Raw genomic sequence first — 25,754 nt, 5'->3', positions numbered from 1 at the left:
AGTTCATCAACACAAAGATTCACAATACTTCCATTGTTTCCTGTTACATGTTTCTGACAGTAGAAATAGGAAGGTTAAATTGTTTTGTCTTTACATTTTGATTTGCTTGTTTAACAATCCATAATATGTCTTCCCATTGCTATGGAGTACAATTACAAACATAACCATGTTTTTCAAGACATAACATCTCCACTCAAAATTCCGCCCAACAGCTTGTGCAGATCATAGCCGCTTATGCTAGGTTGTACTTTTGCTAATGTGCAATGCCTTTACATTAAACTTTTGTTTTTATCAGGTAAAAATTCCCCCTGGTGCATGAGGCGCCCAAACAAGCTGTATGACTTTGCCTTATGGGAAACCGGGTGCATAGGAGGTTTTGAGTTTTCTTCTCTGCCAAGTCACGCTTATTGGGTTTCTGTGGAAATGAGGCTGAAATGAGAGGTAGAACCACCATATCATTAAAATAATGCTTCCAAATTTGCTGACAGAAAATTATGCTGAGAAAACTGGTCAAGACGTGCCTTTTTAAACCCAAGGAGTTTAACAGCTCTCCAGATGCATAATGACAGGAGAAACAAGTCTTGTAGTTGGCCTCCAGAAGGCACTGGTTATTGCAATTACCATAAAAGTACCACAGGCCATCTTCAACAGGCTTACAGCACTCATCGTACTAACCAACCAGTCAGTCCGGCAGTCAGCCAGCAAAGTAGAGCTGCGCTGTCTGCCGATACTGAGGGAGCCCCTCCCCTTTTGCCCCAGGCCAAGGATGGACACACCCGCTCCAGCGCCTCCACATTCCTAACATTCCTGTAAGCCTGTCACATCTGTGCTGGCCAGTCTGATTGGGCCTACAAACACAGAGCTTGGCTGAGTGCACACATGCTCAAATGAACTTCCAGCTTTGGGAGAAACAGGGGTTAGAACTGGGGTGAAGGCCATCAGGCTTGGGTATGGGGATGGGGGATGATCGCTTATAAAGGGGCAAAAAGGGCAGCTGAAAAGGGCAGGGGCTCTTGGAGAAAACACAAAGCCATAACTGTCTCTGCCAACAACTGCCACCTGGCAGCGAGGCAGCCGCTTTTCCCAAAACAACACCACCGTGTGACCCCGCAGCTAACGGACAACAGCACCTGCTGCAGACCATCCTGGTGGAGGATGGCAGGGAAAGAATAACGCCGGCTCAACCCCCACCCAACTGTCACTCTTAGTCTCTTCAGCTGGAGGGGGAAGGAGAGTGAACGTTGCATCACTGAGGTGGAAAGAATTTCACTAAACTGTCACAGTGAATTACTCAATGATGTACAAATGAAATAATTAAAGGTAAGAATTTTTCTCCAAAACGTGAGCCAGATTTAAAACAACTGAAGTAAAGTTTTCGGTTCAACACTTAGCCAAATTGGCTTCTTTGCAATTACAGTCATTCTAGAAAAAAAAAAAAAAAATTATATAAAGATCCGGCGCAGATTTAGAAAACATTGGGCCCCTAGGCTAAAGTCAGCATAGTGCCATACCCAGATATTACTAAGGACTGATAGTTAGGTACACAGTAGTACTTATTGACCCTTTGCAAGTGACATCACACTCTTCAAAATCAGCTCACACCCTCTTGACATATGTCAAAACAACCTATATGCACACATTAACTTCTGTGATAGACAGCTGGTAGCCTAAATTAGCTTTTTGTTGGCTGCAGAGACAAGAATGCAAACAAAACTCATCATTTTATTATAAACCTTTTGATGAGGAAGATGACACTGGTGGATAGCAGCAGCAAGTCATGAATAAGTACTGTCAGCCCTTGGTGTGTTCACGGATTTGAAGCAACTCGGTTTTACAAGGTAAGAAGATAAATGTTCATGTAGTTCATTAATAATCTAAATGAGCAAGATACAATAAATGAAAAAGGTACCAGTGTAATTATTAGTAACCATGAAGAGAATGCTCCACCATTGTATAGTCTGCCATGTTCAAAATAACTGGTAAACAACTTTTGAACACTTTTAACTCCACTCTGGTCTAAGAGGTGCCCTTCTTTCGCAGACAAATTAACTTGACTTCAAGAAGAAGCCCTGGTAACATTGCCAAAAACAACTTGGGAAAACAATCACTCTGTCCAATACTCTAGACCATCTGTTATGGCGCCTCAACTTGATTATGTGACATAGTTGAAAAGGGTCAACAGGGCTTCACCACAAGAAAACAGAATATTTCCAGAATGTATTAGAGTTTATGAAAAGGAAACAATTCTAGAAATGTCTTCATCTATGCAAAATAATGCTGCTAGTAACTACAACAGGTCTGTGTGTAAGTCATGATGCCCTTATTGCAGTACAAAAAAACCCCAAAACAGGCGTGAAGCACATAACTAAGTTCTACTGTTGTTACTTTAGGTTGGCAGTGGACGTGTAATTAATCATTTATTCAAATAGTTGGATGCTAGTAGTTAATTTGAAAATCCATGAACTTTAAACTCATCATCGGATATAAATGGACAGAACTTATAAAGCATGTTTCCAGTCAGTTTGACTGATCAAAGCCACATTCACCCTCTTATTCTCACCAGTACACCAATTATCAGACAAACTGTGGTTCAGTGTCTTGCCCATAGGAATGCTGACATGTGAGAAAGCTGGAATCAAACCTACAACCTTCCAATTGGAAGACAATGCAATGCTACCCACTGAGTCACAGTCACCCCAGACTTCCACATTTTCTATGGAACCATTCAAAATAATAATTACTGGGACATTCATTAATTTACTTATAAGACCATGCTTGGGCTGTTGCCCTCCTAAATCTGCGATTTAATCACACAGAGAAGCATTAATTTTTACTCTTTGTTGTCAAATGTTAATTTCTTGCTCTCTGTTCCATTTCCCTGCACAGAATTGGGAAAATGGAGATTTTGTTTACTCTTCTCTGTCTACATAAAACATGTTGCAAGACACAGGAAATTAATTGAGCTTATTTCATTGAGCACGTTTAGGTCCAGACTGAGACTACTAGAAATGACTTCCTTAAATTGTGACTGTTTTTAATTATTTGTATGGCATTATGTAGCTAACTGTAACTTTTCTATCTCTTCGCCGACTCCCTTTAAGCCTTGTGTGTAGAAACGGGGTCCAACCGACCCCACACACATAAAACTTGTATCATTTGCCATAGTTCTCTACGTTTGCCTCAGTCCTCGCACGCACAGGGGTTAAAAAGAGGTTTCAATCTCAATGGGACAGTCTTGGTTAAAATAAGGTTAAATATTTAACAAATAAAAAATAAATCACTTGTTTATGACTGGAAAAGATACCTACTGTAATACTGGGGAAGCTGTCAGTTGTGAAGGGAGTCTTCACAACAGATGGACTCAGTACAACTGGGGCCCACAATTGCATTATTTGTTATATTTTCAGCTGGTGGGATTCGCTTTCACATTCTACTGTGTCAAACAAGGCAAACCCTTTGAAAAAAACTGTTACCTCCCTCTCCTGTGATAGCGCTGCACTAAGAACCACTGAAGAAAGTCACATGAAAATCTCTTAAGAAAACAGAAATACAACTTTTACAAATTTACAAATTACAAATTTTAGCAGCTCTACAAACATAAGACCACAAGCCATTTCTCCTGCTAGCATTAGACTTACGTCTTTGCTTTGGTTGCATTTACCCAGAATGCCCTTCTCTATTGTAGCGGTCTATGGTCCGCTTGTGATTCACATACTGTATAGATTTGAACCTGCCACAGTTCAACTTCAACCAAGCCAAGACCTATGTTTTATTGGCATACCAGAGTTAGCTTTTTTGGTCTGCGTCAGAGCTTGATTGTGCTTTCCTAACTCCCCAAACGAACCGGACTTTCCAGGCAAACGAACTAGAGTTTGACTAAAATAGACTAAACACGGCTGGTGTGAATGCACTCTAAGATAATAAGCTACATTTTTAAAGAACTTTGATCTAATAACACTGTATCTTAGCAGACTTATGTTTTGAACAACCACCTTCTGAAACACACACAAAGAGAAACTCTACTTTCAAAGACAACCAAAAATTAAAGAGACAGCTGTATTTAGAAACATCTTCCTGCTAATTATGACCTTTGTCTGTTCTTTCTTCATAACGAAGACCCAGCAGAACTGGTTGTGTTGGGTGGCAGTTATCTTTTTTTTTTAGACTGATTGCTTCCTTAAACCTTTTACCAGAAATGATTTACAGCACTGTGGGTCTACAGCTGCAGCAGCTGACATCTGTTCAGACTTGACATTGTGGTCTGAAATGGGGGTGGAACGGGAGGTGGATGGCGTTGGGAGGGTCAGATAGCCAAAAGTCCACACTTCAGGGAACTATAACAGGTGAATAAAAACAGACTCACACTCATTCATTTGAGTGCATAGCCTCATTGTCCTCAGCTTCCCCAGTATTGCACTTTTGTCTGCAGCAGCACTTTCAAACCTATCTTGATTCTCTTGGTGATTGCTCAACAGTCAGTCAGATAGCTGCAGGCCGCCATTCTTAACTCCCCTGACAAGACACACCCATCTTTCTCTTTTTTATATGACCACTGGAATTTTCCACTTCCATGCTAAGATAGCGAGCAAAAAGGTAATTTCTATTCAGTCATCACAACGTTACCTCTCTACAGCTCCATCTCTCCCCCGAACCCTTTCAACTCCCTTATTTTACTCCCTCCTCCCTTCACATAACATTGAGGTAATCCTAAATTGTTAACATACTGCTCAGCCATGACTGAAAACATTCCTAGCATCTCAGCGAGGGAGCTGACAGGAAACACCAGGCCTGCGTAGTCATCAAACAGCGTGCTCAGGCCCTGCTCCCATATCTGTACCCATATGTTCTCCCACACCCGTGCATGCACTGGACCTGTTCTAATTCGGACCTCGAAGGTCAGAACAGACACCGACAATGCTTTGGAACTTTTCTCCATTTTCATACCCAGAGTGCTTTGCAATAGTGACAGCTGCAGGGGTGTGGAAGCAAAGAGGTGCGTGGTACACCTGTTGAGACCAGAAAACGCAGGTGAACGGCATGTCAGCACAGCCCCGAAGCAAAACAAGAAGGGCTACATTTTCTTTTCCAGATGCTTCCTTTGAATTCAGCATATAAAAATTGTCAGCTATTCGTTTTACAAATAATCTTAAAGGCTCAATCATCCTTTGATTGTTTTGTTTTTAATACTTTGCTCAACAAAACATTGCTGATGGAAACTGGGTTAATGGTTATGTTCCATTTCGTGAATGAATCCTTGCTAAGCTGGGAGCATACAATATTATCTAACTAGGTACAAGTATAATTGTTTTTGTCTACACAGTTCCATGTTATTTATTTTCTACTGGTTTTGTTGCTTTGCATTCCAGTTCTAAATACGTCAAAGGTATTCTTTTGGATTCAGGCCTGGAGTCATACTAGTTTCACTCTTATTTACTTGTTTGGGGCTGTTGTCATGTTATAAAACTCCTCTCAAGCCAAACCTCTTGAGGTGATGTGTCATATTTTGTTTCCTATTTAGGTAAACAAACCGTGTGTTTTACCTTCCATTTTATATTTGGAGAGTCTCATTATGTTATGTTGTTAACAGATCTTCAGTTATATTATAGCTCGCTGATTCAAAGTTGTGGGGTGTTAAAGTTCTCATTCAATTAAGTAAAAGCATGATTGTTTTTTCTACCTGGCAGAGAAAGGTAAAAACAACATGCGTGATAAAAATCTAATAACTGCTTAATAATAACACGGTTGTAGACGACCTACACAGGAGCTTACGTTTACAGTAACAGGTCTGTTTGAGCGGTGATTCACATTCCAGGCCTTGATGGTAAGAGAATGTCATTCAATCTTTTGGAAAGATCTCCCACTCCCGTTTTAAAGTTATCTCCACCTACACCTTTCACACACTCTTGCATCTCAACATCACAAACATCCCACTCACATGTGACATCAACAGAATGCTCTAAACAGTGTAATTATTTCCGTTTCTGTTTAATTCTGCAATGAAGTTTTTATTGTTTAAGCAACTAAACCAAAGTGCTCTTCCGGTGGTTTGGACACAGAAGCACATATGTGCCGAAACCATTATAAGAAAAACTTTTTTATTCATGTCCTAAAACAGCTTAAATATTTCCTTATGTGAGAGGTTACAGCAGAACATAACTTTTCCTTGAACTCTCCGTAACCCTAAAGTTATCTGAATGAAAATAAATGCCACTGGTCTAGACAGCCTTGTGGAGCACAGATTACACTTGTATAAAACTGTATACTAGCTAATGGAAATTTGCAAAGGTTTCCCACAAAATAATAATAATAGAAAAAATCCTGGCAGAAAAAAAGTGGAATTCCCAATGGGAGGGATGACTTGTCTGCTTTTGGAGGCCACTGTGAGTCTGAGACTGCAAGGTAGACAGTATTACATGCTGTGCAATCGTTAACATTCCCCTAACCTAACGTCAGGGCAGCTTTTAGAAATCTGAGGTAATCACCTTGTGAGGGGGCTTCTTCTGGGGCATGCTTTGGCTCTGCCAGTAAAGCCTCAGATGACTTATTGTAAATGGAGAGCGCGTTTAGTGCCCCAGGGAAAAAACAGCCTTTAAAAGGGGTTCTGACAGTTTGTTGCTATGGCAGAAAGTTTGTGCTTAACCTTCTTTCTTGATGATTTTCTAGTACCAAACCTTTTGAGACAGCACCGTTTTAACAAATAGGACTGGAATATTATTAAGTTAAAATAAAACATTCTATTTATTTATACTTGTTTCCACGGAAAGGATAAAACATACTTATTGTAAACTGTCATACGGAAAATTATGCCTCCTCAACGTACAGTAATCTTGTTTTATTTTGTTCCAATTTTCTTGAGAACTGAGTTCAGTTTCTCTTGACAAGATCAAATCAAATTTACAAACATGTACATCACATGCAACAATCACATCTTCTGTGACCTCTAATGTAAAGCAAAGTTTGGGATTTCCAGCATAATGACGCTGGTTCACTTTACATGGTTGCCACCATGCTAACTTATGTTGTTCCTGATTTAAGATCAATACACTGGAAGCAACAGCTCTCATGTAATCACTCAAACAACAAACCAAAGCGATAAAACATTTCCTCCACATGGAGAGGCCCGTATGCCTTTCATTTAAATGACATAGGAAGACATTAGGCCACAGGACAAAAACACTACAACAAATTTAGCACTGTGGCATACACACTCTGATCACTCGATAAGCCAGGCTGCCACAGACTTTTCCTAGATGTCAAAAATTACCCCACACTGGTTCTGCAATAATGATGGGTTATCTCAACAGAATTATGTAACAGAATGCAGCTAAAGCAAACTGAATACTCTAAAATTTGTTCCAGTAAGAAGCTGAAGATTCAAAATGAATGTTAATTTTATTTCTTAATTAAAATGCATACTTCTGAAAAGAACTCTAAGGGTGTGTGTTACTCTCCAAGCTGTCACAACTGTACTCAACTGTACACAACTGAGCTCAACCTGTACTCAGGTTAAGCTCATCAAGGACTCTATAAAATGTTAAATACCAAACACATTTTATAAAGCAAAAGGGTGTGGATGGCAAAACAAAATCAATTCAGCCATTTATAGTTTACAATTTAAGCCTTCTGGACTGAGTTGGTTTAATCTTTGTAGATCATTTCTTAAAAGCAAGATATATTCAACTCATTCAGGAGCATACAATCATGAACAAAACTTAGCAGTTTATGTGTTTGCCATGGATGTTTTCTTTTTTATTTAACATGAATGTATTTGTTCCAATTTAAATGCATCATGCTCATTTCATTGCTACCTACAAGTTTTTATCCCATTTGGCTCCAAATAAATATGGTAGATGGCATCAATCTGTCTCTGAAGTAAATTGGGCTCAATATTAGCAAATTCTGTATTTCTACAATCCACAAAATATATGGCACACTAATATAAGTGAAATAAAATAAGATTGTGGGAAATTATTATCAGATAATGAATCTATTAATCAAAGCAATTCTCTTTGATTCTTTTTGACTGATTCTGCTGTTCACTTTGACTCGCCTTTGCACCTTAAGTTGAAAAGCTCAACAGACGACAAACAAAAGCAGCTACACTAGTTGAATAAACTTAGGTATGTCCTTGTCCTTCAGTTTCCAAATCTGTCTGACAAATGAGCGGATGGGATTCCATGTTGGGTGAATCACACCAAAAGAATCTAATCTGACGTCAATTGCCAAAAAGCCTCCCACAAACAAACAATTATCTGCAAACCAAAACACAAACTATCTAAAAGCTTATTGCCTGAGATTGATTGTTGCAAAAAATAAATAATCTCACAAAACCTAGACTTTTGGGCTATCAGGGGCAAGAGAAACAGAAAAGGAGGCAGAAGAAAATCACTCCAGTCAACATTTATTGCTGTTCTTTCTTCCAAGTTAAGATGCAAATCTAATCAAAGATGTATTTTAAAGCTGTCATTTATATATACAAAATATTTTTAAATACTTGTTAAAACTCTCACTATGTCATGAGAGTATAATATGAGACTGATAATCTGTGAAAAATCAATCTCCTCTGCCTTCTTCCAGCGGTCCTACTGTCATCTACACAAATGCACCGCTCATTCAGAAACGACCTATCAGAACCAGGAGGAGGCCCTTAGCACTGTCAATCAAACATGTGTACACGCCTCTCAACCCCCCAAATAATTAAATAATTAAAGAGAAGTGTGATTAAATTGCTGCACCTGGATGCTATTGATTCTGCTAGAACACTTGCCAGTATGGCCATCTGGAGGTTTTAAGCTCATCAAGGACTCAACACCTGCAATTTTATGAACATATGGCAGGAAACAACACAACCACATGGATATTTAAATACTTCAACAGCAGAGGATGCCAATGCAATGTTTTTGTTCTTAAGTCTTGGTTCATGCTGTGCTAATTGTCTTTAATATAACCAAGTGATTCAGCATCAAACAGAAGATTTTAACCAGTCACCCACAGGCAATGTTTGCTAGTACTGCAAGTTTAGAGAGAGAAAAAAAACTGATTGTAGCTGAGTGATAAAAGACAAGTTTGGAGAGAAGGCAGAGAAGGAAGAGCCTGAGTGTGAAAACCAAGTCATAAATAAGAACCTTCTGCAAAAACAGACTAGTATAAATCAGGCGGTAAGAGGAGCTGAGTTTCTTTCAGGACATCAATAACCACCTCTGAAAGTGCTAGTGTGACTGGAAGAACCTGCCCGTGGGTCACAGCTCAACAGGTACAGACCTGTTAAACAGAATTACCTGTGGAAAGAAAACGCTCACCTCTGGGTTTAAGTTGTGACATGAAAACCGAAAGAGGAAGAAAAATCATTTTCTTATTTGTTTTTAAAGCAGCAGAGTATAAATCTGCCTGTTTTAATCCCCAAATCACTGCAACATATACGGTTTCTCCACTAATTAATGGAGAAACCATATATGTTGCAGTGATTTATAAGCACTTATTAATAAGTGCTTATTAATAAGCACTTCTTCTGGGTTTATATCCCTGTAATTGTTGTTCTTGTGCTGCTCTGGCCATGTACTCACCATACATTTTTCCCTCATCTGACAGGATAATTTTCCTTCTGCCACAGGGAGGGTAGATGGCGAGGGCCTCCTGAAAACTCTGCTCAATATCTGGGCTCCAAACGCCCTCTGCATCTCCGTCCATGGTCTTGTCGTCATTTTCCCCGTCCAGCCCATCTTCTGGGCTACCGTTGGCACTCCACTCGTTGGACGCAATGGTGGCGGCTCCCCCTGGGCCCGACCCTGAGCCCCAAGATCAAAGGATCAGTGGGAAATCTGTGGAACAAAACAGTGCAGAAGTTTTTATCAATCAGCAGTGAAGCTTCAGTCACAATTAAGGTTATTTATAATTTCACAATGCCTAACTCTCATGGACAGTGAGGTAACCTTTCTTTTTTGAATATGAGACAAAAAAGGTTCACACACATTTTGGTTTCCCCAAATTTTTGGATGCATAGGCAGATCCAACTTGTATTAAGGTTCAAATTTGTAAATCCCAGACATTAAAAACATATCTGTTGTCTGGATAATCTATAGAATTCAACAGAAAATATTTATTGCAAGAGCTTTTAGGAGTAGAAATGCACAATATGTTGTCAAAAACATTGAGATCGGCTGATAATAATTTTTTAACATACCAGCATTGGTCCGATAAATAACGCTGCCGATATTAACAACAGATATTTATTTCCATCTTGTTGGTCATGTGGTACTTTTTTGGTCTTGTGAAAGTAACAGTGATGCAGCACAGGATTGTAGGAAATTAAATTAAAGCAGAGAAACAATGGTGAAGTCAGCAACATAAATGTCGGACATTTATATAGGGCCAGAATTTCATATTGGTTTATCCCTAGTTAGGACAGCAACTGACCTTAAGCTACTCCACCCACTTTTTGTCTTCTGCTTTAACCGTTTTTCTCTAATATTATAGAGTGCCCTACTGACAGATGTAAAGAAAATGCAGAAAAAGTAATCAAATGTTGAAAAATCCATCACATCCATTACATAGGCTCCACTAAACTAATGCTCCAATTTCTCTCCCACCAAATGCTGCTGGATATAATCAGAGCATGTGGAACTATTTCTGGTTAACATTTTAGAAACATTGCATACGAACCATGTGTTTGGAAAATTATGAGTGACAAATTTAACAACTCCATAAAACAATAATGGGATTTAGGCAACACTGGAAGGAGTCTTGATTAAAGGAAGAATGAGGTCAACAAGAATAACTCATCACAATGAGAAGGGCAAAGCTTTTAAAGTTTGGCTGAGCACTGGCAGAACATCCAAGTCTCTTTGCTGCTCTTTATGTATGATATCATGTCAGATTACAGCAAAAAGTTACATGAAAAGATTGCTTCAGCTTTTCAACAGCCAATTTAGCAAAATTCTCATGTTATTTTTGCCAAAATACTTTGCAATGTGTGACCTACATCGCTTTAGCAAACTGGTAGAACATCTAAGCAGTTAAGCTTTAAACAAACTCCTCAGTAAGAGAACAGTTTTAGAGCTCACTGTTAAAGACGGTGCAAAATGATAATCATTTTGTAAAACGATTATCCGCAAAATCCAAATAACTTTGTTTTAAGCGACACTAAATCATTATTAGATTTACTTATTTTGTATGAGTAATGACAGCACCAAAGCCGCGTAGAGAATTAATTCAAACAACACATGACTAAAACTTTCTTGAGAATTGTGTGTCAGATAATTACAAGCCATAGTTTCTGTCTTTAAGACACTCAACCAGTTAGGCAACTAAATAGAAGCCTGGAAACTCTTTTGCTGTTTGAGCTGGACGAGCAAGTTTCATGACTACATGAACACACTGATCTGAGATAACCAACAAGCAAACAAGTTAGAAGTTTCTATGGATACTTCTTTGGTTATTATTCTAGCAAACTGATCTCCAAAGCGAATACTTCTTAGATACTCTGTAAATACATTAGTCACTGGAATTTGTCGGCTCGTTTGATGCTCCTTTTCCCTCAATAATGTTTTCACTATAACAATACAAAGGAGAGAGGGCTGTGAGAATTCATGTAAAGCACAAGGATAACACTCTATTTTCCACAGCCATGTCACTATCACTATACTTTAATTCGATTTCTCTCGAATGCTTAGATGAATTCAAGATATTTCATAAAACAAAGTTTAAAGACCCCAATAATCAGCATTGGTCTCTGAGAATGCTTGTGGTTTGGGAACTGTTTCCCAATGTGGTCGGATTATAGCTGACTGCAGGAAAAGATCTTAAGTATTTTTCAAGCTGTCTTTTTGACATTGTATTGTTTCAGTAATAAAAGTCAATGAGGTAATGATCCTCCCAGGATGGTTCTCTTTCTGTTTTAACATTTCACCAGACACTGACTAATGTGAAGTAAAATGGATAAATACAGGGGAATGAAACATTTTAACCAAATATATGACCGTTTTGAGTTTACAAGACAAGACTAAGGCAACTATAATGATTTCAAAGAATTTAGCATGATTGCCATATTTTATTATTTATATTAAAGATTGTGAGGCGATGTGACAGTAAGTGAGGTTTGGAAAACCATTTCTTACCCCTTTTTTACTTTATTGAAACAGTAACGAATCACAGATACCACCGTTTGCTCCAAATTTTGTTTAAATTGAACTTGGCAGCAACACAAATAAAAAACACATCTATACATATATTTTCTTCAAAAAGAAATTAAAATAGATTTTTTTTAAAAATAGAGATTAATATACTAAAATATTACTAAGTCCAGCACATTTCACTCCCACATTAAAATCCCACATTAAAATGATGACAAGACATAAAGTCTTGTCATCATCTCTAAAAACCTAAAAGCAAGATTAAGAAGCTCATTTTGTGAAACATAAATGTATATTCATTCCTGCACATACATTGTATTTCTGTGAACAGTACTGCAGTGTGGTGCTGCAGTTGGAAAAGATGGAGTCAGTCACTCTTCAGTGTCACCATCTAAATGTTTTTCATAATGGCCCCTGCCTGTAAGTGATTAAATACTTATTATCTTAACTGAATCAGAAAATAATGCCGGATCAGATACCATGTTGCTGTCTTTAAGCATTCGGCATGCTGAGGTAAGTGAATCTTCATCAATGTGGACAGAGTGCATGCACAGCATAGCATGAGGAAAAGTAACTTTATAAACAGATCATTGTTACGACACTTAGCAGTTACGGAATTGTTGTTGCAGATACACATATGTGGAGTACATGTGGTATCTGTGTTGCAATGCCCATGCCATGGTATTTTTTTTTTTTTACAAATCCATAAAATGTGCCAGCCACGTTTTCCTGGACAAGACATTATGCAAGTCATAGTTCAATATAGAAATGCAATGCAATTACAAAGTCAGTAACATATGGCATTGGTCGATGGCTCATTGTTTTAACAGACATCTACTCTTAATGCCAAACAGGAGCATCTGGAAATAGATGTTATTTTTACACTTATTTCAAACATAACTACAAACAGATCAAATAAATTATTCAAACTTTAATTACATTCTAAGCTGATTTAGCAAGACTAGTTTTAATATTAGGATTGATTGTTATTGTACAATAAAAAATACCTAAACTAAACTGATTGTTTACCTAATAATGCCTATACAACAACTTTTGTTTTTACAGAAGTCTATTTTAATTGTACAAGAATTTTGCGTTGACATGTCTCATCAATGCATCTACAGTGAAAAAATGTGCAAGAGATTGCTAATCATTGATATGAAACTCATTATTGCCTAGAAACTGATGTCTCTCCTTTTTAAAAATAGTGTACAATGTAGCTTATAATTCCAATTCCCTTGCTGTCAACGTAGCTCATGGTCCAATTAAAGCCACTGCAATGCAACATGAAATCAGCTGCAGTAACTGAACCCAAACGACAGTTTGATGAATGTCCAGGAGTCAGTCTGTTAATTTTAGCTGAGACGGTACCCTCATGACGAAGCCTTGCAACACGATCACTCAACACTAAAACTGAGCTCCCATCAGCAGATCAAATAATCTCCTCAGACCACACAGATCACAAGGTTGGGTCCCTCAGGATTACACAATCTACACACAACAATAGTCCATTAGATTAATCAGAAGCATTGCATCCTACTCCAACCTCTGCATTAATCCAGGGAAGTAAATGCCAAGACTGTAAATGTCTAGTTTAGTGTGATGATTTTGCTTTTTGCTTGTTTTTGAACTGTTTGTACAAACTGGGTTTGTGATTTGGTAGCATTTTGTTATTAACGTGTAGAAAATAAAGGAACCAGCACTAAAAAAGAATACTTTATGAATAGAAGAGCATGTTAAGAAAATTGTGTACTAAATAATCGTTAGCTGATGTTTTAAGGAAATGTACTCACAGTCCTATGTATGTTTCCTATCAGAAGAGTAACTAGAAGTTAACAAAATTCTAATCATCTTTAATCCAAGAGATAAAAAAAATTAAACAAAATCCACTAATTTCATTATAAAAGTGATTCTTAGATTGAGATTTTAGCATCTCTTACGTTCAGCAGCAGTTTAGCAGTCTAATGTGAAGTTTTTTTAAGTAGACAGCATGTATCAATAATGAAACTGCAGGTGTTGTGCGGTAACCGGTTTAGTAATTAAAGGCTGGTGGCAGTGTGAGGGAGGGAGAAGTGGCTGCACTATTGTTTATGTCCAATTATAGGAGAGAAAACACCACAAACCTCTTCTGCACTGCGAGCTGTGAAGAGCAGCAAACAGTGCTCGACACAATGACCGATCTGACGACCTCAGCGGAGCTCAGAGTGCTCACACTAGTGTGTTCGAGAGAGGTGCTGCAAAAGAGAGGCTCTTCGCCGCGAGAGGGGCCTGAATTCCAGACATGTCCTTATTAAGAAAGGCCTGCGAGAGCTCACTGTTTCTCCTCCTGCCTCCCTTGTGTCAACTCAACGCCCTCCTTCCCTCCCTTCACTGCCTCTCTACCCTCCACCCTCCACCCCTCTAACTCAGAATGTCTCTACCCAAATAAGGGCAGGAGACCAGGGGATGCATGTATGGGAGGAGTGGGTTGGTTGACTGGCTGGAGAGCAGAGGGAGAAAAAAAAGGGGTGTCCATGGGGGAAGAGAGGTGAGCGGTATTGGAAAGGGGAGGGAATGTGGTGAGGGGGGCCAGATTGTTGTCCAATTTAGGCGTCCACTTTGGGGTCTGGAAAACAGTGGGATTGTTCCAGCTGGAATGCAACATCAGCACTGACTCGCTCCAGCATTATGACGCTCAGAGCTCAGACCAAAGGGAGGGCAACGTCTGTTCAGCCATCTTTCAATATGTCCTCTGTGGTTGTTACAAAAGTTAGCTCAGGGTCATTTCTATGATAAAACTTTGAGTCAGTTTTATGAACAGAAATTTAAAAATTTTACTATTTTGAGCTTTACATGATCTAATATTAGTCCCTCGTCAAAAATGTAACTGGGGTGTTGCTTTGATTCTTTCATGCATGTCTGAGGAATCCTTGATTCTCCCATGGCAGCCAGCATTTAGGGATTCGGGGGTGCCTAAATGCTTGCTCTCACAAATCACCACCTATTTCCACAAAACTCCTCGGAGCACCAGTCTCCAGCTGAGCTTCCGCCTCACAGAGCACCCCTACCTCCCACCTTCTCCTCACAGCTCCTCCAGACTAGTGGTAGCAGCAATGAGCAAACAGCTGGTGGAACTGCGCATTTGCTGAGTTTATCATACAAACTACTTTTCAGTCCAACGCTCCTAAGAATGGTTGTAAATGACAGTAGCAACGTTATGATGACAAGCTGAAGTTAGTGTTGAAAAGAGCAGGAACTTCTTGAAGAGAAAGAGGCCAATTTCAAGGCAAATTGCGAAGTTAAGTATTTTAAATTAGGTTGTATATAGACAGAATTTTTATAACAAATAAAGGTAACATAGCTACTTAATTGTGCTATAAAGTGGCACTCTGTGTCTGGAAAAGACATAATAAAGCCCCTTTAAGAATTTCTGATTTTGTTGCTATATAAGGTTTAATGATGTAGATTAAATTAATCAAGATTTTACTAAAATTTTGTTGGATCCATTTTGGTGTGAAACAAAATACTCACAAACTGCAAACATTCTAAGGGGGGAAAAAAAAGCTTTAAGTCCTTACAATATGTTCTTTATGATTAACACTAAAACAAAACATAAATGTTAATGAAATCAATTTACTTTAACTTCTAACTTCAATTTAGAAGTCCTCTGTAACTTCACAATCCCATGTGTCAGACATTTGATGGGAGAGTTTCATAAATATCCAGACTGAATCACACTATCCTCTCACACATTACAAAAAAGGAGGAAAAAAAATCAATAACACACCTCCCCTCCTACTTTCTGGGAGTCACGCCATGAGACTCTGAGACCAACACGCTTCAGAATTCCAATGTGCAGCAGGAATGTAAATAATGCTGTAAAGCTATGCTCCTTGTACATTCACTGAAACAGCACCATTCATGCACCGAAATCCCTCTTCCTATTTTCCCAGCGCACACCAGAGTGATCATATTGCCATCTGTTTTCAGCAATCGGCTTATCTCTGCTTCAGATTTAACTACGAACTGGCTGGAGCTGTGCAGAGTTTCCTTTCTCCCTCCTAGACTGGATTGTGTACTAATGAATTCCAGTAATTCATATGAGTCACTCTGAGGCTGCCGGGTCACATGGAGCAAAGCTGTCAATGCGGCCTAAATAAGGTAAGGGATCCCATTGCACATAAAGTAAAAGAGCCTTAAAACCTTACCAATCATAAGCAGTGTGTTCAGGTAGTAGGGATCCCTTCAAGTTCCTATTCATTAAAATTGACGAGATTCCAAATTTGTCATTTTTTTGACTACTACTCTACTTTCTCGTCTTCCTCGTAACACAAACATCATGTTCTCAGACTGAATAGATCCATGTCATTTAGATCCATGTCAAAAAACTACTATTGAGAATTACTCCACTGTGTCTGAATACACATTAAAACAAAATTTAACAAATAACAGGACAGGACATAGAAACACGTGCTAACATCTCACCATAAGAACCAGGAGAGCCGACAGAGCCAAACAAGCATCATTACTCACTTGGGCATATACTGCATGCAATAGGTTACTTTTAAGCTGAGGAGATTCATGTGTTTGCTTCACAACCATAAGAGACTTTCAATATTAATGATGCATTAAAACATGAGCTCATGGAAACTGCAATAAATACCAGAAAGAATTACAACAAACAAATCTGTCCATTTATTACTGTGGCTATGTGCAGTCATGGTTTTCTCCAATGCGATGCTTCTTTGTTGCTATCATCTTGTCTCTGTCAACCTTTAACAGTGGTTCAGTTTAATCAATCCAAGTAAAACTGCCAAAATATTCATCTGACCTCAGTCTGTTGTCAGATACATCAGAAATATATAAAAAAACTATAAATGCACTCATAAGCAGTTTAATAAATATTTAAGTTTTTTTTTTTTTTTTTTTTATCTGATCTGCCAGTTCCAATATTTATATTTACATATTACATTATGCTTGATGACATTTCAGGTGAATTTGTAAAAGCAGTGAGACCTTCACAACAACAGCTTCATAACTGCTACAAAAATAATAATTTCAACAGTTACAGCTGCATCTCAAAAATTCCAATGAGCACAATACTCAGATGATATAAAAGATGTCAGGTACGATATATTCCTATTTGCTTCTTCTTTCCACTCTTTCTAATTTGTTATTCTTACTTTCTGAGATCAGTAGCATTTTTGGTAATGCCATATGTGTCTAACGTGAGCTTTTGTTGCCGTGATACTCTGTCCTACTGGCTGAATATTACATTAGAATGAAAAATGCAACTTTAGAACTCATAAAGTATGCTGTATTGTCCAACAAGTACTGCACTCCAGACAGTTCTTTGTGATATGAATATTGCACACACTGACAGTGTGACAATGGTATATTTGTGACATATTGTGCTGCTCCACACATTATAGAAATAACCTGAAAGGGGAAAAACATGATTTCTTCATAAACCGGCCAGAGTCAAAGCAATAATCAACAGTTGTCCAAGGCCCACTCACAAAGAGCTTCAAAAATCCTGAAAATGGCATGCACAACGTTTTTTCTCCCACAAGAAACAATAAGAAAAGTAATGAACTGCAATCCCTCTATGCACACTGACTGCATAACAATCCACTGCTGAAAAACAGAATTACAGCTTGTTTAAAGTTTGTTGCAGAGCATTTGGACAAGCCATTGAAATACAAGATGAAACGTGGTACGTCACTGCACACACAATGTTTGGAAGAAGATTGGTCCTGCACAACCCCCAAAAACGCCATGCCAAAGGTAACATTTCCATGTGGAAACAACATGGTGTGATCTGTCATAAAGCATATCTTAATGCCAGACTAAAGAATAATTGAATAGTAAACTTACTGAGACATTCTTGAGAATAATCTAAAAATGAAACAAGTTTGATTACTGGCCTGATGAACTGAAACGAGCTTACGCATCTTTACAGCAATTATGAAGATGCTAACTGCAGAAACCCTGTACAGTTAGGTACAAATTTGCTTTGCTTAATGATACCGTGTTTGTCAAAACGGTTTTATACTTGCTTCACATTGTATGAAGAGGTTTATGTTCTTATTTAAGAGAAATGTAAAAAAAAAAATCTAGAACCTTTTCAATCCCCCTCAAAAACTAAGAGAAACCAAGTTCCTATTCACAGCCATGTATACCTCCACTATCATGACTCCAAGTCGAGATGCAGATTGCAAGCAGATTTCCTTCAAATCTGCCTCTTTCAGTGCTGATCCTTCAAAGTTGTCCTCCTTTCATGTTTCTCCTGTCAGATTGTATATTCCTCCTTCTAGTTCCAAACTGCTGCACAGCACGATTTGTTCCTGTCTTTAGAAATTCAGCTTTTGTTTAGTTGCTGTAGGGCTTGTGACAGTTCTTGGCAAAAAAAAACCAGACCGCTGCTGGCGGCCAAAAGCCCCCCTGCTTCGCTGCAACCTAAATACACCTCTGATAAACTTTCGAGTTTACACACAGTAACAAATCCCTGCCTGAAAACTTCTCCACATGAAAACTGCACGTTGTGTCAAGGTTGAGGGGGTCTCACAGATGTAGTCAGCGCTTTTCGTCACAGCGAGACCCCGCAACTCGCAGCCGCGTCACACAAACACACATTTTGAAGGGGAGAAACAACAGGTCTTGGCGGCAGAAGGAGCAGCTGCTCTCTAAGGTCAGATTACAGATAAAGAAAACATTTTAGGTTGCAGGCCAGGAAAGCTCCACTGACAAGAGTTTTATTCCGACCGACACAGAGACTGCAGAGTTAAGGATTTTCTGCAAAACACACACATTTGACTGTAACACAACTGTTCATTTAGGACATGTGCTCAACCAAACTCATGAAATCACAAGTGCCCTCTCAAAATACAGGGAGTCATCACCCTTTCCTTTGCCTCCTGTGTCTGTGTATGGCCCTAATAAATTCTCTCCAGCTCCTCCAATAACTTCCTCCTACTTCCTATCTGGCACGGCACTCAGGAAACAATCAGAGCTGAGAGTAAGAGGAGTGCTGGACAGCCAGCAGCTCACACGGCAAGAGGCAGAGGGAAAATCTGAGACATGCACATCAACACACGCACATACACACAACATATGCGCCGCTTGTCAAGTCAAACATTTGCAGTCTGATACCAGCTGCGGGCCCAAAGAAAACAATGACCCTCACAGTAATGTGTTGCATGCAAAAATTATAATCCACAGCTTTGGTGCAAAACTGTTGAGATTGAAGAAAAACACATGACTTAAAATGATCTAAAATGAGTCCTTTTTCTTTTTTTTCTTTAGAAAGTATCACATACTGTGAAAAACAGACAAATTTGAGTGTGGTAAGAACAAAGGGTAGGTAAACACAAGTCAAGTCAGAGCAAAAACATAAGTTTCACTCCCTGATTGCTCTATTTTAATAGCTGATGCTCCTGGCTATGTGGTCTACAGTCCAATGTCACACTTTTAAACAGTTGGGCTTGATTTTAACTGCAAAGGGAAAGACTGAGACAAAGTAAGCCACAGGGCCTTTTTCCCCCCACCAACAGCCTGAATCAGCATTCTAATCGGAAATTTTCCAAGGAACGTAGCGGAGAAGCCATTCTAGCCTGAATTGGTCATTTTGTGGTAAAGGGAGCGGTCACAGGCCATAATCTGTGAAACCTTTAAGACATGAGGCAGAATGCACCCAGCCAATAATTCATCTCACTATATAATTCAAGGCATTAAGAGCAGCCACGGTTTTGATCAGTGTAATATGCACGACAATTTCGCAAGAAAAAAACTGCAACCAAACACAAAAAGCAGAGCCAAATTCTGCGACTTTTGGCACCGTTCCCACAATTGATGCATGTATGATTGTTCAGAATATGAGTGAAATGAATGAGCATTGTGCTTTAGAAGGAGATCATCACCCCCAACCTAAAACACTCAGCACAGAGGGATTAAAGTAGTTTCACATGAGTGCCCTTGGGTCACTGGAGCTCCACAAAGACACACCAGCCCCACACAAAAGCCAACACACACTTATAAAATGCAAGACAGACTTAAGATAGGAGTAAGTCTCCTGTTATCTGTAACAGAGATTGGGATTGCCCTGGATATTCTCTTCTGTGCTCGTCTTCTTTTGACCACATTTTTTTTATTTTATTTTATTTTTTTTAGGTATCTTCAGTCCTACCAGTTGGTCTCCAGAGAAAAGAACAACTAAAACATTTAACAAGTTGTGGACAGCTGACACAAAGAGAACACTGTTCTAGGCCACTCCCCGGCTCCTCCCCTGAGTGGTCCGAACAAGAGGCCAAAAGGCTTATCTGTGAAAACCTGATGGTTTGGAGAGTATGTAAACATGTGCAGTGCATGAATGTGAATACAGTGCTGATAAATTGTGTTCGAGGAGAATTTGAGAGTGAAGAAGCTTGTTTATGTTACAAGATTTGGTCTAATTTGCTTTGAAACTTTTCACTTTCTTTTTTGCTGAGTGAGTGCAACAAACAGCTCATGTCGTGTTGTCCTCTTCAGAAGAACTCCTCTGCAACTATTATATTCTAAATTGCCACTAAAGACGCTCCGCTAAGAGCTGCAGGCTTTTCTCCTGTGTCCTCACCATACAGACATAAGTGAGGCTGTATTTGTTCACTTCTGGCCCTACAGAGGGGTAAGTGTCCGCCATTTGGACAAGCACTTCTGGGGATGGTGCTAAAAGGCAGCCAATGCCTGCAGAAATGGGCACGAGCTCATTAGCTGGTCTTCTGTGGGTTTAGCACAAACGAGTGAAGCAGCTACTGTCGGTCAACAGAGCAATGCAATGCAGTGCATGAAGATGTGCCCCAGCGTGGGAATAACTCAAAGACCATGGATTATTTGCAAAATAATTTATTCACAGTTTGTAGTCATGTATGTAATCCAGATTTTCTTTTTTTTGTTGTTGCCTAGTGAGGAGCACACATGGCCATTAACTGGCTTCGGCAAACAACCTGGAGGAACACAGCTGGGGCATTAAAAACAGACACTAACCCAAAATAATTTAATTGACCCCTACACCCACTGAGTTGTTAAACTTTCTCCTTTGCATTTCACTCTCTCACACAACAACAGAGCAGCTACAAAAAAGAATCTGCAAAAGCAGAGAAAGGAAGAAAAGACCACATTGTACCACGGAGACCCGCCATATTCACACTGCCTAAAAACAAACAGAGGGACTCTGTCACTGTGGCATAACATACTTAATTACAGATTTTATTATTAAGTGACTTGATGAGTCTCAATTATTTACAGATATGCTGTTTTGTTCTGAGGAAGACTTTCATTTTAGCACATTTCATTCACAGTAATCAAATCACATGAAACTCTTGAGTGTGCTTTAAAATACTAAGTTTTTAATTTGACCTATAACTTATCTTCAAAGTAGTCATGAAAAAATTCATGGCATGAGATATCTGTGTCAAACAAGACTTGTGCAAAAACTTTTTGCCCCTTAAAAGAAACACTGAGGTTCATAATCACACAATCTTGTTGAAATGATTTAAACATGTAAAAAATAATAATTGATAGAGTTTAATAATATGTCAGACCAAGAACTAAAAAGATTGATCTTTTCAGTGTGACCAACTAGATGGACTGCATTCTGCTATCAAGTTAAACCTGTTGATTGTCAGTGATACAAATGAGCAGCTCTTATGACTGCACAAATTAGGAATGTTGTTTTGTTTCTATTCCACTCAAAACGTAAAACTCTGTCAAAATGTGAAGCTAGGCTGAGCCAAGGGCACACACACAGAGAGGACAGGTGTAGCCCGAGGTTGTATCTAATTATACAATTAGCCTGTTGCATATCCATGCATCTCACATCCTCACCTATGAATTATGTACTTAGTAGGACTTTGCAGAGTATCGTGGCATGCTTTGGCAGTTGAGAAGAGAAAACTCAGAAAGACAGGAGGAACTGAGCATCTTATTGAATAACTTGTTAAAGAAGATTTGAAGTTTGAAAGAGACACATCAAGTTGAAAATGGTGTAATAAAATTATTTTAAGTTTTTAAAATCATTCATAGTAAAGTTAAAAGTAAAGCTAAGATCATAGAAATAAATAAATATATAAATAAATTCATACACTGGGCAGTTATTCAGTTTAATTATTTACACAAACTTCTAATCATGTTGAAAATTAAAAACATAATTTGATTAAAATAATAGTTTTCATTCTTAAAACCTTGTGATGTTACAAAAAATATTTTATTAAACAGAAGCAAAGATCCCATGGTAAAATTCAATTAATCATAGTAATCATATACTTTGTATATATACTTGTAAAACTGGTAATGTAAATTTCTATTGTTTCTTATCTTATTGTGTCCTAAATGTAACTCTACAAAAAATAAATAAATAAATAATAATAAAATAAAATAAAATAAAATAAAAAACTAACTGGTCCAAACTTGGTTAAAATTGTTATTTACCAGAGCTTTGATTAACATTGTTTTATGTATGTCTTAAAGTGTACAGACTTGAAAGCAAACAGTGTGTTTTTGTTCCCATTCTTTTTTATTTAAATAGCAGCGCTACTGGATAAACTGAAGGGAAAGTTACTGAAGCTGCTGATAAAAATCTCCCCTGAAATTCTTTTTATTTTATTTTTTTTACAACAAATTTGTTTGACAATCTTAAAGTCATCTTGAACAAAACTAATTTGTAACATTTTATCATTATTATTATTATTATTATTATTATTATTATTATTATTATTAATTTATTAATTTATTAATTAATTTATTTATTTATTTATTTATTTATTTATTTATTTACTTTTAGTTCTGCGTTGAAACGTCGCCTTGACTGAACTGCGCTGACCGATTAGGACCTTGTCTTACCTTCAGGATGCAGAGCTCCAAACCAGTCCGAAGTTATTCCTCCAAATCGTGTCGGTGTCTCTTTGGACCACTTGATATAACTGCTGGAATCCTCAAGGCTGGAAGTGTTGGATCCAGCTGGGAACTCTGCGCGACAGAAAACATAGAACATGTTGGCTCGGTTCTTCTGCGTAAAAACGAGAAACTTTTTTTTTCTTTTTTTGTAATATAATGTGTGCCAATAAGCGGACATCTGGTGTAAATATGAATATACAGAGGCTGTCAAAGATGCCCCTGCTCTCTGGGAAAGTCAAACACAATCGTGTATCAATCTCCACATATTTTTCTTCCCTCCCAACGCAGGCAGCTCCGCGGAAAAATGTGAAAAATGACAATGATCTGAAAACTTCACCGAGGCAAGCGGCATGAAAAATCTCCCCGCTAAAGGCTGAGAACAGAAAGAGGGAACTTTTGTGGAGAACTTACCTTATATTTTTTAAATTCTGGCAGTCCCCCTATTCTTCCCAGTGAGGCCAGGTGCGCTTTTTAGTAACTTTGTTATAATTTGGCGCCTTGTTGTTTTCCGTAATATTTGTCAGAGGTTTGACAGTATAAGTGGAATGTTAAGTATGACTTTGGTATGAAATCAACGCACTACACTGGAAAACGAAGGGGGAGGGGAAAGAAAGACTTTTCAAGGAGGAGCCATCGGTGCGCGTCAATCAACAGGCTCATGGGGCCGAGACTCGGTTCCAGGCCGCGCCTACAATCACTGAACACTGGGGCTTCCGGTCCCGAAACCTGTCTGACAGAGCACACGCAGTTCTGTTCCAGTCAATAAAAATATAGAGAACTTCCTCGAGAGAACATGAATTAAACTTAAAGTTATCTTTATCCCAGAGGAACAATAAAATAAAGCAAAATTGAAAAAGAGTCCTTCCTGTAAGGAATTGAAATGGAACAGATGTCTGGTGCATAAATGCAAAATTCAGAGCACTGATTTTAAAGTATGTGGTTAAACTAAGAAAGTCACTAGAGTGACTAGTGTGGTACTGTAGCTTCCTGGATGAATTTTTCTTCTGGTACTTGAACAAAAGTGCCACTTGTTGGCAGAAAGTATTAATTTTACTGGTATTTTTAATCTATTGAAGCAAAATTTTAAATTTGTTTGCCCATGTATTGTATATAAGTAGTACAGCAAAGGACAAACCTATGTAAAAATGAAAACTAATATCAAGGAGAGCAAATATTTACACTACTGGCGTGTCATGTGAAGACCATCATCAGTCCAGGACTACAAAGCATCCTATTTTGTAGGTTTATGAAAGGGAATACTTTCTTATTTTACTCACAGATACTACATATATATAGAAAAAATGTATATCTGTGCAGATTTCACTGAATTGATCAAAGTCGTTTGTGATATTCAAAATGTTCTAAATAAATAGAAACAACAAAGTCAAAGTGTTTTTGTGTCAAAACGACTAATTTGGTGCAGATAGAGAAAATATATAGAAATAAATCTAATCTTAGATTTTAAAGAAATGACGTAAAACAAACTCAATGTATCTCACTGCATCTGCACATGACAAATGCAATATTCTAAAGCTAAATTAAAAAAGGAAGATTTTTTCCCCAATATTAAAGTTATTTATCATATTTTATTATTTTGTCTATTACAGATAAAAAAAAAAACAACTGATTCACAAAATATTTTGGCAGAGCTGGTGTTTATTGTTAAGTTTTAACCTTATATAAAATGCTCCAAAATAAATATTACTGCTCCTTATTTGTTATTAGCAAACACACTAGATTGACGTTAGGTAATTGAAACTTATATTTGAATTTTTTGCTTTTCTATTGATCTCCATTTTTGTCCATCAAGTCTACCTGGATTTGTAATATCTAACTATTATGCTACAACTTCATCATAAGTCATTATACAGCTTGTCATAATATTTTTGAGCTTCATTCAGTAAGCGTTCGACATCTGCTTTAAAACCTTTCATTTAAATTTTTTCACATAACATATAATGTCTGAAGAATAAAGTAGACTAATTCTAAGACTGATTCTGTTAGAAAGTTATGAGTGTTCAACATCTGACAAATGTTTCTCAGGTGAAACCAGATGAATCTCAGTTTCCATCCAGCAACAGCTCCTTCTGTTGGTCACCAATGTGGCTGCAACATCCAACAGTAATGCATGTCTATACATGGAGAATTTATATACACACAATGCGATCTTTCAAAATGAGACAATTTCAGACACTTATGTTGGGAGTTGTTTTGCTGAAAGTCCCATATCAAAAACAGACAATAGGGAGGGTGGGAGGCGGGGGTGGGAGGTGGAAGACTAACTCACCTTACAGCATCTGTTCAAGAGGAGCCGCCTGCTTCAGGGTTCATTTAATTTTGCGAGTTTGGACAACTGCCTGAGCAGGTTCAGGCAGAATACACACCTCTCACTTCTGCTCCAGGCCCTCCGTGCAAACAGGTTTTTCATCCTGAGTGAGGCTTTCGACATGTCAGACGGCAGGAGGAGAAAAGCGTGGGTGTCTCTAAAAATCTTGCAACTGGAATCTGTTTTATTATGTGCCAGCTGCCTGCTCTCTGCTCGCAGCAGATGATACAATCATAAAACATGTTTTATAACTGTTCTGGCAGATCCCATAAGGTTTTCTGTAAAGGATTTTACTCAGAGGACAATATGTGTCTGCAATCAGGAAGGTTTAATTCACACACATTATTCCAATAAGCACATCAAACAAAGGCAAGGTGAAGGAAAAATACAAG

At 38.2% G+C, this 25,754-nt stretch overlaps 1 protein-coding gene across 11 annotated transcripts in view; it reads right to left on the bottom strand.

Annotated features, from left to right (window-relative positions):
- The window catches only part of tead3b (TEA domain family member 3 b), a 33,601-nt gene extending 9,972 nt beyond the window's left edge, over positions 1-23,629 (bottom strand). For 7 of the 11 annotated variants that reach the window (XM_007546901.2, XM_007546903.2, XM_007546902.2 and 4 more), the window contains exons 1-3: positions 23,448-23,629; positions 22,983-23,108; positions 9,564-9,818 (exon numbers count right to left, since the gene is read on the bottom strand). In XM_007546901.2, the coding sequence (XP_007546963.1) occupies positions 9,564-9,687 (124 nt within the window). In that variant the 5' untranslated portion in view covers positions 9,688-9,818; positions 22,983-23,108; positions 23,448-23,629. Of the gene's footprint in view, positions 1-9,563; positions 9,819-18,289; positions 18,677-22,982; positions 23,109-23,447 lie in introns of those variants that run through there. The other 4 variants (XM_007546908.2, XM_016668874.1, XM_007546909.2 and 1 more) reach the window with 2 other exon arrangements.
- Positions 23,630-25,754: the final 2,125 nt, after the last annotated feature.

This window comes from Poecilia formosa, unplaced genomic scaffold, assembly GCF_000485575.1.
Source record: "Poecilia formosa unplaced genomic scaffold, Poecilia_formosa-5.1.2 Scaffold18, whole genome shotgun sequence".
Classification (NCBI taxonomy): domain Eukaryota; kingdom Metazoa; phylum Chordata; class Actinopteri; order Cyprinodontiformes; family Poeciliidae; genus Poecilia; species Poecilia formosa.
This window is presented reverse-complemented; position numbering and strand designations above follow the sequence as displayed.